At 31.2% G+C, this 17,627-nt stretch overlaps 1 protein-coding gene across 1 annotated transcript; it reads left to right on the forward strand.

Moving 5' to 3' along the window:
• Positions 1 to 6,971: 6,971 nt before the first annotated feature.
• Positions 6,972 to 9,872, forward strand: LOC114162466 (uncharacterized). The gene is made up of 6 exons (XM_028046371.2): positions 6,972 to 7,520; positions 7,607 to 7,720; positions 7,874 to 7,954; positions 8,419 to 8,591; positions 8,692 to 8,788; positions 9,495 to 9,872. The coding sequence occupies exons 1-6, from the start codon at positions 7,248 to 7,250 to the stop codon at positions 9,612 to 9,614; spliced, it is 858 nt and encodes a 285-aa protein (XP_027902172.1). The 5' UTR covers positions 6,972 to 7,247; the 3' UTR covers positions 9,615 to 9,872.
• Positions 9,873 to 17,627: the final 7,755 nt, after the last annotated feature.

Genomic DNA, 17,627 nt, shown 5'->3' on the forward strand with positions numbered 1-17,627 from the left:
TTTCTAGGGGGACAAAACAATATCATATTATTGTTTGGGTTAGCTTTATCTTGAGAAAAGACAAGAACATATCAAAATGTTAGGCCACATTCTCCCTCTAAATCTTTTCTCTATCTTCCACATGTCTTTCCTTTGTATTTATTTCTAGCTTTTCCTAAACACAAGACCTTGTCTAACAAGCTCAGTCATGCAACGTCAACCACGATGGATGTTGTTCACACAACGTCTAACGTCCTTGAGCGTCTAATGCTCCACTCATCTAACGCTAGACTCGTCTAACCACTATTCACCTTGTCTACCCATACCCAACTCGTCTATCCAACATAATCATGCATTTCATCTACTCATGACTCGTTTACTCTACCTCTAGTTGTTCTTAAGGTCTAACAATATGTCTAAATATAAATCTCAGATTACTAATTAAGTCAAAAGTAAAATAGGAATTGGCTTGCTAAAAAAAATAATTATAATAATTTTTTATAAATATTAAACGTTAAAACTATTTTTAATTTATATAATATTTTAGTTTCAAAATTGTTGATGAAAATTAATTATTGAAAAAAAGAAAGAGAAAATAAAGTTATATCATATTTAATATTCTAGGAAAAATATTAATTATAACAATGTGAAACTCTTTTAAATAAAGGTTAAAATACTCCCCTCGTCCATGTTTTTGTTGAAAAATCTCAAATAGGTCCTAAGATTTTTTTTAGTCTCAATTAGGTCCATATTTTTGAAAATGTGTAACAATTAGGCCCATTCCGTTAGTATAGAGTTAAAGGTGTTAAGGATATGTCACGTGTCAGCTTCTAATTTTTTTGAATTTTTGAATTTTTTTAATTTTTTTTTAAAAATTTTTTTAAATTTTTTTAAATTTTTTTTAAATTTTTTTTAAATTTTTTTAATTTTTTTTTTGAAAATTATTCATACCACGTGTCACATTAATATTGTGCCACGTGTCAAGTCAGTAAGGTGACACGTGTCAAGTCATTGTTTGAATCTCAATTTGGTCCATATATTTGTTATTTTAATTATATTTCAGTCCATTTTTTTTTTAATTTTCAATTTCATCATTTCCAAATTGAGATCAAATTTAACTTTTATATAAATTTTATAATGATATTTTTGTTAAACATTTTAATAATATTAAGTTTATTTTATATTTTGTTTTAAAATTTTAAAATATTTATTTTAACTTGTTACAAAATTGTTTTAAATAATTTATATACAAATGTTAGAGTTGGTTTAAAATTAACAATTTTATAAATTTAAATATAAAATTTTAAAACAATTTTGTAAAAAGTTAAAATAAATATATTTAAAAAATTTTAAAAAATGGACTGAAATGTAATAAAAATAACAAATATATGGACCAAATTGAGATTCAAACAATGATTTGACACGTGTCACCTTACTGACTTGACACGTGGCACAATACTGACGTGACACGTTGCATGAATAATTTTCAAAAAAAAATTCAAAAAATTCAAAAAAAATTTTTTTTAAAAAATTAAAAAATTTTTAAAAAAATTCAAAAAAATGTGGAGCTAACACGTGACACATCTTTAACACCGTTAACTCTATACTAACGGAATGAGTCTAATTGTTACACATTTTCAAAAATATGGACCTAATTGAGACTAAAAATTCTCTTAGGACCTATTTGAGATCTTTCAAAAAAACATAGATCAAATGAGTATTTTAACCTTAAATAAATACTCTAAACACTTGTGTTGATGATTTCTACCAAGAACCATAAACCCTAAAATTTCTCCGAAAGGAAGAAACAATTCCTTTGAACGAATAAAATTACACCAAATATTTGTCGTCTCTTTCGTTGTGACCAATAGGCACCATCATATCCACATTAATAACTTGTAACATGATTGGATTTTAGTTACAATTTCAAATCATTCTGAACAAAAGTTCTAAGAAATAATATTTTAAACACCCGATTATACCATTGCTGTTAGTGTGTTCCAATATTGTTGATGTTGAACTAGTGTCAACCTTTATATGGATAGAGAGAAAATAAAATAGAAAAGTGAAGAACAAAAATGTCATTTTCTCATTTTTTTTTTCTTTTTTATATGGCAGATAACATGTAATATAAATAAAAGCTTTTGGTGGAATATGAACATAACTCCATACACTAGAAATTATTAAATAGAGAATTTAAAAAAATTATACATAAACAAATAAGTTAAATTTTAAAAGATTTTATAATAATATGTGAAAAAAGAGAAGATTTGGGAATAAGAGGAAGAATGAAAAAAGAGAGGGAATAACTCACTTTGAAAAATAAATAAGAAAAATAAGAAAATAAGAAATTGAAGAAAAATATGGTTGAGTAAGAATAAAAGATAATTTATTAAGAAATAACACTTCAAAATATCATATTTTCAACTAACAATATCACAAATAATGAATTGACGATCGTTCCTTATGTATAAAGCTTATTAATTTTAAAGTGTTGTCTTGTACTTCAATGCTTCGTCCATGTGTTGTAATAGCTTGTCATGATGGCTTTAGATGATAAACAGGATGATTCGTATGAGTCTACATATGTGTATATGAATATACTTTCCCTTATTTTTATGAAGCTTAAATTTTTGTAATTTTAATTCCTAATAATTTCTCAATGTAAAATTAGTATCACGAAGCTTTATTGTAACACCATCTGGGATGCCATTAATCTCTTGTCAAATTGTTTAATTATAATCAAAACTTAACTATGAATGAAAATTTCAAAATCTTTATTAAATCTCAAAATCAAACTCAATCCAAAATGTAATAATCAAATAAGCCAATTAAAAACAAAAGTTAATCTCTAATATATTATTATGTAAAACCTACCAACATAAAGTTCTCTTGGACTAAAATCTCATGTCCACGAGCAGACCTTCTTCATGACACAGGGAGTCACATCCCCAAATTTTTTCTTTTAATTTTTCATATATATATATATATATATATATATATATATTAAAAAAACATCATGCACGTTCTCTTATCATTTTCTTCTTTTTTTCATTTCTCTATTTTGTATTTCATCTCTTTCTCACATTTCTCTTTTTATCTCAATTTTTACTTTTAATCTTTCATTCTTTTCAAAATAAAATTGCACCACAGTGAAATTAAGGAATTAAGAAACATTTTGAATTGTTGAGAATAAAGAGAATATGGTTTGATATTAATCTTCCTTGTGTATAAATCACGCATAAGGTAATTTATTTATAATAGAGAGAGGTACAATTAAAAAGAGTAACTGAAAATAATTAGAGTAAATAGAATATATTGTTTGATATTGTGATTAACAATATCTAACAATATCTTAATAATATCAAACAATATCTAAACAATATCTAACATTCCCCTCAAGCTGGAGCATACAAATCGTATGTGCCAAGCTTATTACAAATATAATCAATTTTAGGCCTCCGTAAAGACTTAGTGAAAATATTTGCTAATTGATCACTTGAGTTAACAAACTCAGTCTTGATGTCTCCAGACATTATCTTTTCCCAAATGAAATTACAATCAATCTCAATGTGTTTGGTCCTCTCATGAAATACAGGATTAGAGCTAATATGAAGAGCAACCTGATTGTCATACACAAGTATCATTTGAGTAACATCTCCAAATTGTAACTCTCTAAGCAATTGCTTAAGCCAAACAAGTTCACAGGCAGCTGAGGCCATAACTCTATATTTTACTTCTGCACTAGATCTTGCTACAACATCTATTTCTTACTTTTCCACGAGATCAAGTTACCACCAATGGAGACATAATACCCAAATTGTCACGCACTACCTGGCAGCACCTAGACTACCGCCAAGCGACACGTCAGAATAGTGGCATCTTGAGTGGCTTTGTGATTTGCGTTCTTTGGAGTTTTGGCTATATATTTTGTCATGAATTGGGTTAGTTGTTAAAGGATGTATTAATTTGAACATGTGAGGGAGTTAAATGTTAGTGCGTATAAGGATGAGTAGTGTGAATTCAAATGCATGAAAGAATTAGAAGGTTCCTTGTCCAAATGTGGTAAACTGTATATTTTGAAATGTGATTATGTATTCCTTGGGATGTTGAATTACAAAGAATGTTAACCAATATTAATGGGCAAACGAAAGAATTCATGATTTCTTGCATTATATTTAAGTATAAGCATTACTTGGATTGTGAAATTATGAATGGTGATGCTTTGAAATTCTGTTATAGGAGTTTAAATGGGGTCTGCTTAAGTACGAATGTACCATAATCTGCGTGTGGGGTGTTAGAGGTCCATTAGGGACTGGTTTAATGTGCCAAAAACCAGTAGCAGTGTGCTACTGGTATGGCGCCTAGCGGTTCAAGGTGAGCCGCCAGGCGATGGATAAGGAAAGTGTGACATGCCACATGGCATGTGATCCACTTTTTTGGATCTTAGATCTAGATCTAGATCTAGACACATGTGAGTGGCGCTTGGTAGTTGAGTTGGTTCCGCTAGGCGATAGAGGTGAAACAATGGCCTTGATTGTGGTGTGGCGCCTGGCAGCGTGTTGATTCGTGCCAGACGATAGGTGTGATCTTTCACCCGACGACGCATTAGCAGAGCTAGGTGGTTATGGCTGCGGTTGAACGATTCTTTGATGTTTATGATGTCGGGCTTCAGGGACTAAGTTCATAGGTGATATGGGATGTGCTTGATTTGAGTCATGAGCAAGGAGTTCGTGATTGGGTGGACCGCATGCGGAATGTGAATGAATTAGTTCACCGGAGGTACTCTTGTTTGGGATGAGTGAGCGAGGGAGTTCATTTCATGCTCGAACTTGAGAATGCTATGAGTGAAAGAGTTCATAGTAAGAAAGGCAGGTATGCGTGTCCGGGTCCGAGCGAGGAGTTCGGATGACGGGCGAGGAGTCCGTGAAGAAGGACTACGAGCGAGATAGGCTCGTAGGTGGGACCGCGAGCGAGGAGGTTCGTGGAAGCACATGAAAGTTCCATGATCAATAATACATGCATAAGCTCATAATGATTATGAGTATGGGAAAGTGGGTGTTTTCCTTCACCAAACCACTTTCGTTGCCACTACATATCCAACCTTTGGTGCTTCATCCATTTTGCTGCAAGGAAGCTTCAATCAACCATCAAATTCCACCATGGAGCTTCATTACAATACACCCATCATGTTGATCATTTAAATATTTCATGATTTTAATTGATGTATCAACTAGATGATCACATATTTGTTTATTATCAACTCGCAATTAGGCATTTGTAAAGTTATTAGCACAGTTAAGAGCTCACTTCCCAAATTATCTGATTAAGAAAATTCATCTTGATAATCGGGTGAATTTACACCTTATGTTTTTCATGAATATTATATATCAATTGGAATTGAAGTTGAACATCCAGTAGCATATGTTCATATTCAAAATGGACTTGCATAATCATTAATAAAACGTCTAAAACTGGTTGTAAGATCATTACTTATGATAGCTAATTTTCCAATAGCTACTTTGGGATATGCAATTTTGCATGCTGCAATATTGATTCGCATAAAGCCAACAAATTATTACAAATACTCTATTATGTAGTTGATTTTTGGTTAATAACCTAATTTTTCTCATTTAAGCATTTTTAGGTGAGGTGTAAATGTTCCAACCTCCCAATCAAAAGGGACTATGGTGGGTCTTCAAAGACAATTGAGAATATATGTTATATATGATTCTCCATCAATAATAAAATATCTTGATGTATCAGCAAGAGACTTATTTACAGATCGTTTTGTCGATTGTCATTTTGATGAATAACTTTTTCCAACATGAAGGGGAGAAAGAAAATAATTGAAAACAGATATTGGTTAGAATGAATTATCATTATCTTGTTTCAATTCTCGTACAAAAGGAAGTTCAAATGATAATTACTTACAAAATTAGTCAATCAATTACTAGATGTTTTTACTAACATAAAAAGAATAATTAAATCATATATACCAATTAATAATGCTCCAAATAGAATTGGTATTAATTAATAACACGCCTAAAGCGTGTGGTAAGCTTGTTAGTTCTAAAGACATGTTTGAAGCATGATAGGCTTATTGATTCTAAAGATAAAAACTCTTGAATGAAAAAATGGGCTAAAATGCAAGATGATCTAATCAAATACGGAGAAAAAAACCACGACCGTTATCCAAAAGACAACTAGAGAATAATCACTATGTGCAAATTTATACAACACATAGAAAAAAACTCTCAATCTTTTGACCCCAAGTACATTCACACTCTTCAGAGCAAGAATTTAACTACACCTTAATACTCTACTTACAAGGGTATAAGAAAAAGTCAAACATTAACTCAAAGTATCTTTGACTTAGGACAACTAAAAACATGAACTTAGAGTTCATTATATAACCATGAACAGTCACTCCTTTACTTATCTTAAGAGAAATGAGACTTTACAAGATACATATTTTTATCATATTCAACAAGGAAGGGGAGAGAGAAAAAAAAAAGAAGAAGAAAGATTCTAAAATAGAAGATGAACAAAATTTTCAAAACTTGTTAAATCAATTTAATACAAAAATATTACATTTGATTTTTATTTTAATTAAAAAAATGCATTTGAGTAAAAAAAAAATATGTAAAAACTAAAATGAAAAAAAAATTGAATATAAAAACTAAATTACTAATTAAACTTAAAATAAAAACTCGAAAATAGTGACTTGAGTGAGAAGTTAAAAAAAGTAAATAAACTTTATGAACAAATTAGAAATACCTCATTAGTTTAACTAAAAAAATGAAATAGTTAAACAAAAATAGTGATTTAGAATGAAACAAATTTATAATAGAATACCCGATTAAAATTTATAAGGTAATTAAAAGTTAATTAATCCTAAATTAAATTTATGTAAATTTACTATATTCCTCTACAAAGAAGCAGAACCTCCATGTGCTGCTCCTTGTTCCAAATCTAAAATCCCCAAAAATACGCTACGGCTAATTTGGCATTTCACTTCTCAGATATTTAGGATTTTGTATTTATTTATAGCACTCAGACAAAAATCTATGATCAGCCGCAAAACATGGTTTCAGAACCAAATCCAGGAAAGAAAAAAAAAAAACCGCGGAAATCGTGGTAGCACACAGCAATAAAAGCTGCCGAAGGTAATAATCAATCAGATTCCGTTCTACTTTCACAATCTGATTCGATTTAGAAGCTGTAGATCTTATCAGACAAAAAGTAAAAAGAAAATTTGAAGGAGAATGATGCATTCGTTGTTGAACGCAAAGACATGCGTGGGTGTGCTGTCACCGGTTATAGCGAACTCCGAGGAAAGGAGTTCGAGGAGGATGATGCAAAGCGTGAATTGTAGGAACAGTAGGAATTGGAGGAATGTGGCTGTGTCGTGCGGTTCGGAGAAGAACGGGAACGATGGAATTGGCGCGAGTGAAGGGTTGAATTCGGAGTCGTTTTTGTCTCCGAGTCACAATTACGCGATCCTGAAGCACCGGATGGAGATAGCGGCAAAGTCCGAGGTTAGTGTTTTTTTTTTTTTTTTTTTGTTTGATGTGGCTCCTCGGTGTTGGAAAGAGGCTTCTTATTGAATTTGAAACGGTGGTAGTATTATGAAGAGGCTGCAAGGCTTCGTGACTCGCTCAAATGCTTCGAGGACGAGGTTCCTGTTCTGCGTCTGCGGAGGCTGTTGAAAGAAGCTGTTGCTGATGAGAGATTTCAGGTCAATTATCGTTTTTAAACCAACATTTTTGCATGTTAATTACATGTTTTTAAGACCATTTTTGTTTATGTCATGTTCCAGTTTTTAAGTGTGGTGCGAATGAAGGTATGAGTTTGGCTTCTCATTTTTCTTCTCTTTTTTCTGCACATGCAGGATGCAGCTATATATCGTGATCAGCTCAAACAAATTGCTCCACATTCTCTCTTAAAATGTTCAAGTGATTCTACAACCTTGGTATGCATACTACTTACTTTTACAAACAATTACTTTGATAAATAGTTTTTTCTTGGTATAATCTCTTCAGACCGTTTGTTAGTGGGAAAAATTGAATCCTTAACTTACTTCACCCTCTCTTCTGATCCATAAAATCAACCTTATTTTTCCAAATTATTAGCATGAAACCGAATCATGATCTTTTCCTTCCTTTCCTTCCATTTAACTATTAAGCCACCTTACACGACTCTTTATGCTGGCTCTCTTGGAAATCAATGGAATACACAGTTTTCAAGTGGGTTTGGAACTTTTGTTTAAGATTCAGTCCCTTGAAATAGTCTCTATTCCTTTCACAACACAGCTGAAAATCTATATTTTTCTGTAGACTCCTAAAGGAAAGAAATGATGAATTCATTTTTCATGTGGGTATGACATAATTGCAGAGTAAAAAATGAACTTTCACAGCTAATTCTGAACTTGTTCAGGGAATTCGGGTTCAAGTTAAGAGTGTGTATTTAGAGGGCAGAAGTCAACCAACAGAAGAGGTATATTTCTTTGAATATAAAATAAGAATTACCAATAACACAAACCGCCCTGTTCAACTTCTGAGAAGGCACTGGATTATAACTGATGCTAATGGAAAAACTGAAAATTTCTGGTGAGTTCACTATTCTTGTGTTCCTTAAGCTTTTCATTTTCTTTGTACTCGTGTGAATTCAAGTTTAATGTATTTTTTGCTCTTCACTTTCCACGTACAGGGGAATTGGGGTTGGTGGTGAACAGCCAGCTATATTTCCTAGAAGTAGTTTTGAATTCTCTTCTACATGCCCATTAAACGCACAAAATGGTAGAATGGTAAGAAATTCTCTTTTGTTTCTTATCAGGTTGTGTTTTTAGAATAAAAATTGCTTATTATATTTATGGAAAAACATATTTCTACTTCTACACTCTGGGTAAAAGGTGGTTAATATTACGTTACTTTCATATCAAATGAATTTGGTTTGGTGTTAAATTAATCACGTGGGATTTAGTTTTATTTTTCTGTAAGAATTCTTATATTGTTTAGACCAATTTTATCAGTAAAAAAGTGTAAGAATGTTGACTTATGTTTCATCAAAGTGCAATGATTAAAAACATATTATGTCTTTCATTATTTTTGACACTTTTCAATGATATGTAAGATCGAATTCGGATTTAACTTAACTCTTTATAACCCAAATTTAATATTTTAAAACTTTTATCGGATTATTTATGTCTCAGGTTAGTCAGATTCAGGTATTCACAAAGTTTCAATATATTACTTGAATTTTGAGCACAATTATTCATTTTACTCAATTTTATTTATTTAACATAACTCGTTTATCCAATTCAACCTGATCATATACTCAAATTTTCTTAGGATTTCTTTGGATTCGGTCGGATACGGTTTCTTTTATATGAGTGTTGTGAATACATTAGTACATTGATTCATGATTGATTTCAACTTACAAGTATTTCTTATTCTCTTATGTTCCCATTGGGCAGAAAACCAGATATTTAAATCTCATCTCCTATAATGCAGGAAGGTGACTTTGAGCTGATACACGTTGATCGAGTAGGTCCAAGAGCATTTAACGTGGCTGTTGCCCCTTTTTCCCTCTCTCTACTCGGAGATGATGATGACGATGGTGAAGCTATCTGAGGTAGAATTGCAGCATCACCTTCTCGTGTTGCACCAAATAAGCATTCAGAACATGTTTTTACAGCCATGTTAAGAAATTAAAGCTCACTATTTACATTTTGGTTAGCAGAACGAGACATTGTCACTGTTTTGCTGTACAAATTTGTATTTCATTTTATTTATTTATTTATTTCTTTTGGGACAGAACCGTACAAATGTGTTTCCTGCATATAGGACTCCATTAAGTAAGATCAATAAATAATTTATTTGACAATTAAATTTTAATAATTTCTTTTATAATTTAAGTTGATATTTTTTAGATAATTTTAGAATATAAAAAAATGAGTAAATGAAAAATGGCAAATCAATTAAAATTTATCACTAGAAAATTATCAAAATTTAATTTTGAAAAACTCATTTTCCTATTACTAAATATTAGTTTGTAGGAGTTTGTTAGGAGTTGACAATTGTCGGTTACTTTTTGTTGGTTAGTTTTTCTTTTAACTGCATTTTTTAGTTAGAAGGGAAAAGGCAACGAAAATGGCCGTAGAAAATGAAGAGACGGTGAAGACATGCGAGAAGACAACTCTAATTTTATCTCTTCTCTTTCTTATTCTCTCTTTGGCCCAAATATTTATCGCCCAAATATTTTATTTTTTCCATTTAAGAAAGAAGTTGGATTATAAAATCCAATTCAATCCGACCATTATAATATTAATCTAATTTGTCCATTTATACAACCACTTTTTTTTAATATGGTTATTATTAATTATATATGTTTATATGTTACATTTTTAAAATATTTATGAATCTTATAATTCACGTTATGAAACGATTTATGATACGAAATATAAGTTCTGTAATGCATAATTTGTATCGAGATTCAACTACCATGCTCCAAAACCTTTTTTTCGTCATTCCAACGACAATTCAGCCCTAGTTTTGGTTTCTCCCCTATTGGATGGCAAGAACTATCATGCTTGGGCTTGAGCTTTGAAGTTTGGACTCAAATCAAAGAACAAGTTGAAATTTGTTGATGGAAGTTTGAAAACCCTTTGCAAAATAATTCTCTTCATGATCCTTGGGATATATGAACATTATGATCCTATCATGATTTCAATGTTCATTTAATGAATCAATTCTTTGATAGAGAGAGTTTCAAATGTATAAAAAGATCTTCATAACAAATGCTAGCAGGGAGATATCTTTAGCAAAGTTGCAAATCTACAAAAAGAGCTAAGTTAAGGTAATAACAATTAAAATCTTCTATTTAATACAATGAGAATTCTCTAAAAAACAAAACACCAAGATTCACAAAAAAATCATTTCTTGTGTGTTTAATTATATTATTGATAATTCATGTTGTGTTGTACTTGAACACTCAAGAGTAAAGAAAAACACAAGTGATGAAAAATGGATGGAAAAAGAATTGATGACATGATTAACTTGTAATAAACATGAAGTAACTTGCATGTTGCTTCGTGTTGGAATCCTATTAGCATATATCAAACGATTGAATTATTTAATTTAAAAAGTACTACAATTACATATAGCATCACATTTGTCACTTATATTAACAATGATCTAGTTAGAATTGAAGAAACACCTTGAACAAGTATTTGGTGAACTTTGGTTCATTGAAGGAAGTACTCTTACATGAGAAATCAACAAACATGTATATTAAGCTCTCCCTTAATGCTAATGATGCAATACTTAAGCATAAATAGGGATGGGACAAAATTGTTGGATATTGGGCTCCTTTCCTATGTGGTTGAGCTCAAGTCTCATTGATCTTATATCTCTCCAGTAAAACTTCCTTTATAGACCTAACAAATAGCTCATCTCATGGAAATCAAAAGATTTTCATCCTTGTTATATAGCACATTTAACATAGTTAAACAACATAATCATTTTTCAAATTTGTTATGAGCTTCTAATCATACAAAGAATGAATCACTATATACAAGAAAGTGCTTGATGAGTTGATTTGAAAAGCCTACAAAATAGGTTAGATTTGACAAAAAATAAAGAAGTGTGATCTAAATTGAATAGATTAAAAATAATTCAGTCAGTTAAAGCAAGGACTTGAAGAGACTTAGGCCAGGTCCGTTCGTAGACTTATGAATTGGTGTATTTTAAAAACTAATAACTATATTTAAAAAAAAAAAAGAAAATATATTTTTTAAAAGCCAAACACATATATCGTGTATATTAAATCATTGCACAACTTAACATTAGACCGATTTCATTCAATTTTTGTACATATAAAACATTAGACCAATTTCATTCAATTTTTTATTTTATTATCTTTCAAGTATTTTAATTTAATGATGTTTATTAAGAAGTTCCTTCCCAAATATAATAAATAGTCTAATTTTTAATTATTATTTAAGAGATAATTATATTAATTTGAAATTTGATAAAACAAAAATGTAATCTTAAAGATGTAATCATACCTATTTATATACATTTCAATTTTTACATCATATTTTACATATTCAAAAAAAAATTCATCACACACACACACACACACACACACACACACACACACACACACACACACACACACACATATATATATATATATATATATATATATATATATATATATATATATCACATCTTATACCTTTATAGTAATAGAAGATGGGGAATGAATGTTATTTATTTACTATTCTTTCTTTGTCTAATATTTTTATCGATCTGCAAACACTACGAGGAAATCAGTTAAAAAGGGATTTGTTTGAGTTGTAGGAGCATACAAAAACTCCAAATTGTCCTTCTAAGACTATATGTGTGTTTGTAGCCGACACAAAAAGTAAGGATAGAGAAAATCGCCTCCTAAAACATTATTGAATTATTTGAAACATTTTTTTGCCATGTAGTTCTCAAAAAAATCGCTACTACGTTTGCATGAAAGGATCATGTATGTTTGGTGCAACCCTTTATTTAGGATAAGATTATTAAATTTTGGCTTTTATACACAACAAAAAAATATATAAATGAGAAAAATATCATATAAAATCATAACATACCTAAGTAAAATAAAAAAAGAGAGAAATTTTTTTTCTAATTAGATATAAGTATAAATGAATACACAGGACAAGTGTGTAACTAAAGATAAGTATAATTAAATAAATGGGACCTATGTGTAACTCGATGTAAATATAATTAAATAAATTTGACTAGCATGTAACCAGAGGTAAATATAGTTAAATAAATTGGACTAGTAGGGGTGACAAAACAAGTTGGGCCCAATGGACCAGCCTGTCAGACCGTATTAAAAGGAACGAGTTGGGTTAAAGGTTTCAACCTGTCAGCCCGTTCTGGCTTATCCCGTCCATCCTATTAATTTGATGGGCCAAAATATGGGGCAGTCCATCTCGGCCTGTTGCTCGTTTTAAAAAAAAAATAATGAAAAATATTAATTTTTTATATTATAGTTTTTAAATATGTAAATATATAATAGTATTGTAATTTAAATCATTAACACCTATAAATTAAGTCTCAATTATTAGTTATAATTGAATTTAATGTGTAAATGTAATAAGTATTTTAATTTATCTAATTAAAAACATTAACTAATCGATTAAAGTTAAAAAAATATCTTACTTAGTTAAATATGCTTTTAATATTAATTTATATGTATACATAAACAAATTTTAAAAATAAAAAATTTAAAAAAATTGAAAACAAATTAAAAAAGTTAGAAAAATTAAAAGACAAAAATTTTGACAAGCCAGCCCATTAGCCCGTCCTATACAGGACGGCTATAATTATTGGGTCATTTCTGTTTGACGGGTCAGCCTGACCTGACTTGTTTTTGACGGGCCATAAATGGGAAGGGCCAAAATGAATGATTATTGTTTTGGCATTGTCAATAATAAAGGTAAAAATATAAAATGAATGGTGCATTGATTATTGTGGGAAAGAAGAAACATTTGTTCGATAAAAGTAAGAGGTTGGCATCAAGGTTTGATTGAGTAAGATAAATCTGATCATCCTCTTTTGAGTGCAATAAGCAAGCAATAGTAGCAGTCATTGTTGTTGAGGGGTTTCCTCATCTCAAGACTGGGAGAACTCGCTTGTTTTAGGTCTTTATTTGTTTTCATTCCAAAATTTCTCTCTACAAAAAATTAAGAAAAAAATAAAAATAAAATAACTTTAGGACAAAAAAAATAGTATCTAAGCAAACTCATACTTTAGGATACAAGAAAAAAACAACAACACTAATTTAAATCATCTATCACAAAAATAAAAAGAAAGCCTAAGATTTACACCCACCATCAATTAAATTCCCGTAAAAAGGGTCAAGAGAAACACCCACCATAAAAAAAAAGAAATAAAGAAATGATGAAAATCAAACCTTCCTCCTTCTATGCTTGAGAGCCAGTGTCTTTGACTTTTAAGAGCTCTTCGGTCCTTTCCTTCTCAAGGCGCATTTGTTGCAACATCTACACCTCCAACATTTTCTGCATCTCAAAAACAAAAACAAATTAAAAATAATTTCAAACCTTAGAAAAAGAAAAGAAAAACACCACACCACACCCTACAAGAAAACTCCCAAATAATAACTCATTTTAGTGACCAAGAAATGTTAGTCACTATAGTGAATAATTTAAATACTAATTCACAAAACTAAAAACTATCGGTTACTAAAATAGTCATTATTATGAATAAAACATTACAATTGGTGTCCAAAATTAGTTACCAAGATTTTGACTACCAAATGAATTAATTTCTAAATTGGTCACTAAAAATTAGCGACCAAAGTTTTGACTACTAAAAGAATCAGTTTCTAAATTAGTCTCTAATTAATTAGTGACAAATTTAGTGACAAATTATAAGTTTTTATTCATAATAGTATTATTTTAGCAACAAATAATTTTTAGTTTTGTAAATTGGTATCTAAATTAGTTACTATAGTGCCTAATTACTTTTTATTTTTAAAATTAATTTCTAATTGAGAATTTTCTTAGGGACAAAGGACATCATAGGTTAATATTGACAATTTCAAATTAAAAAAAAAGGTTAAAATATAAGTTTGACCATAATAGAGGACCATAAACACAAAAGAAAATGAGATAACGGAGAAAGATGATTATTTGACCCAAAAAATATGAAGTTTAATGAAGATAGAACATAAGGAACAAGGTTGCAAAGAAACAAAAAAATGTAGAGAAGATGGAGTTTTTTGAATAATACATTTTTTAGTGGTGGTAGGGTTAGGTTTCTAAGTGGGGAGAAAATGATAAATTTTGAATATGGGGTCTGGGAAGATAGATGAAGAGTTTTGTATAGGAAAATTATATATTAACACACCAAATTTGACAACTTATCTCACGACATGACATGGCCTGACTGTTTCTTTTTCTTTTAATTTTTTTTTCAAATTTCACCTTTGTTTTGTTTGAATGGCACAAAGGGTTTAGAAGACGAAGGTTTGTTCGAAGAAAGTGAGTGTTAATCCCATTTTGAACTACATTCGTCTTCTTCAACTAGTCTTCTTCTTCCTCACCTCGCGCAAAGTTCTTTAAAGGGTAGTATTGGTGTGCAATGTAGTTTTTCAAATGAAACTGTTGTTCTTTATTTTGTAACACATAATCTTGGATCACGTTATCTTGAAGGTTGAATGGTGTTGATGTTGTTGCAGCCGCTATTGTTTAAAGTTGTATTCATCTTTGAACCCCTATTTGCATAAGATTGTTAAACCCTAGTTACTCCGTAAGTTTTCAAATCCTTAAACCTAATATAAATATCTTTCTATGTTTTCAAGTGGGTTATTTATCGTGACCTTATTTGTGTAGTTATTTGAATTTATTTGGAGATGTTGTCGTTGGTAGTGTGAGATTGGTATTTTGTCGTTGTCCATGACTATTGGCTGCTATGGTAGTGGAAGTTGTTCATTGGTAATTGGTTAGGAAGTTTGATTTCATTGATGGTGTCGTTGGTAGTGAGGGTTCGTGTAACACCCTAGATGGATATTACTAGATAAAGCATATATCAAAAATTCTTTTGGAATTAAGACATTATATAAAGTTCCCAAGCACGGGAAAATTTAAAACTTATCTCGCTATAGTTCAATCACACTATTCCATCTTAATTACATATTCATAACAGAGAAAAAGCATCATAAAATTTATTACAAAATGCATGAAAATAAAACATAAAGAAAAATCCCCTATCGTCTGCCCCGCTCTTTCACTATGCATCGGCGTTCTCACCTGGATTCACATCTGCTCCCGCGTGATAAGTCACGTGATCATCGCCAAACACAAACATAAAGGGTGAGCTGAGAAAGAAAAATAATACAATCAATAAAATAATAAAAGTTAACCCGCACCCGATCTATCTTAGCCAATTTTTAGTTTATTAACTTCTTGATAACATTACACCCCAATCTCATCTCTGCTTGGGGGTAATCTAGGAACTTCGTCAGGAAATACATCTACAAATTTGGCCACCACACATATGCTACGTATTTGCTCTTCACTACTCTTCTTCTCTGACTGAGCTATCATCATGAAACAAGTGTTAGTATTATGTTGCAGCATTGTCTAATCTTCCACATCAGAAAAGATTTGGTTTCTATTTTTCTTCTTGGGGATCTCAGTTTAGAGAAGTAGTGGGAGCTTTGGTCAAAAGCTGCAGCAGGAGCTTTGGTCAAAGGTAGCAGGAGCTTTAGTCAAAAGTAGCAGGAGCTTTTGTCAAAGCAGCAAGAGCAATGGCATTGGAAGAAGGGAAGGTGAGGATTGAGAAGTTTGATGGCAGCGACTTCGAGTTCTAGAAGATGTAGATAGAGGACTACCTGTATCAAAAGAAGTTGTATCTACCCTTAACAGGGCAGAATCCAACCGACATGGAGCAGGTAGAATGAGATTTGTTAGATCGGCAGACACTCGGTGTGATCCGATTGACATTAGCCAAGAATGTTGCGTTCAACATCATGAACGAGAACACATCCGTAGATTTGATGAAGGCATTGTCAAATATGTATGAGAAGCCATCTGCAGCCAATAAAGTGTATTTGATTCACAGGCTAGTCAACCTAAAAATGGGTGAAGGTAACTCGATTACTAATCATATTAGTGAATTCAATACAATTATTGCGCAGTTGACATCAGTGCAGATAACATTTGATGATAAGGTGAAAGCATTAATTTTATTATCATCTCTTCCGGAAAGTTGGAGTGCAACTGTTACTGCAGTTAGTAATTCTGCAAGTAATAGTAAGTTGAAGCTTGGTAACATTCGTGACTTGATCTTAAGCGAAGATGTTCGTAGGAAAAGTTCAGGGGAATCTTCCAGTTCTAGTTTTGGTTCAGCATTGAGTACTGAAACTAGAGGAAGAAGTAGCCAGAAAGGTCGTAATCAAGGCTGAGGCAGATCAAAGTCTAGAGAGAAATCAAAACCAAAATTCTAGAATGATATCACTTGTTGGAATTGTCAGAAAAGGGGTCATTTTACAAATCAATGTAAGGCTCCAAGGAAGAACAATAACAACAAGAGGCAAGATAGTGATCAATCAGCAAATGCAGCAAGTGATGAAATTGAAGATGCACTATTATGTAGTCTAGATAGTTCTATTGACTCATGGATTATGGACTCAGGTGCGTCATTTCATACTACACCTTCCTTAGAATTATTATCTAACTGTGTTCCAGGAAAGTTTGGGGTCTACCTTGCAGATGGAAACTCTCTTAATATTATAGGAAGAGATGATATCAATATCAGAACCTCTAATGGAAGTGTGTGGACTTTGAACAATGTCAGACATATTCCTACCTTAAAGAGAAACTTAATATCTATAGGGCAGTTGGATGATGAAGGTCATTACACCACCTTTGGAGATGGACACTGGAAAGTAATGAAAGGTAATCTTGTTGTTGCTCGTGGAAAGAAGCGAGGATCTCTTTACATGATTGCAGATGAGGATATGATATCAGTTGCAGAAGTTGGCAACAGTTCCTCTTTGTGGCATAAGAGGCTTGGGCATATGAGTGAGAAAGGAATGAAGCTCATGGTCTCAAAAGG

The sequence above is a fragment of the Vigna unguiculata genome, chromosome 9 (assembly GCF_037176805.1).
Source record: "Vigna unguiculata cultivar grain cowpea cultivar isolate G323 ecotype 2 chromosome 9, ASM3717680v1, whole genome shotgun sequence".
Taxonomy (NCBI): Eukaryota; Viridiplantae; Streptophyta; class Magnoliopsida; order Fabales; family Fabaceae; genus Vigna; species Vigna unguiculata.

What these genes read in the sequence shown, in the direction of transcription:
- LOC114162466 (XM_028046371.2), top strand. Translation starts at nt 7,248, where the DNA reads ATGATGCATTCGTTGTTGAACGCAAAGACATGCGTGGGTGTGCTGTCA. An exon ending in CAAGTGATTCTACAACCTTG is followed by an intron (nt 7,955 to 8,418) that starts GTATGCATACTA and finishes GAACTTGTTCAG; the next exon opens with GGAATTCGGGTTCAAGTTAA. An exon ending in GGAAAAACTGAAAATTTCTG is followed by an intron (nt 8,592 to 8,691) that starts GTGAGTTCACTA and finishes TTCCACGTACAG; the next exon opens with GGGAATTGGGGTTGGTGGTG.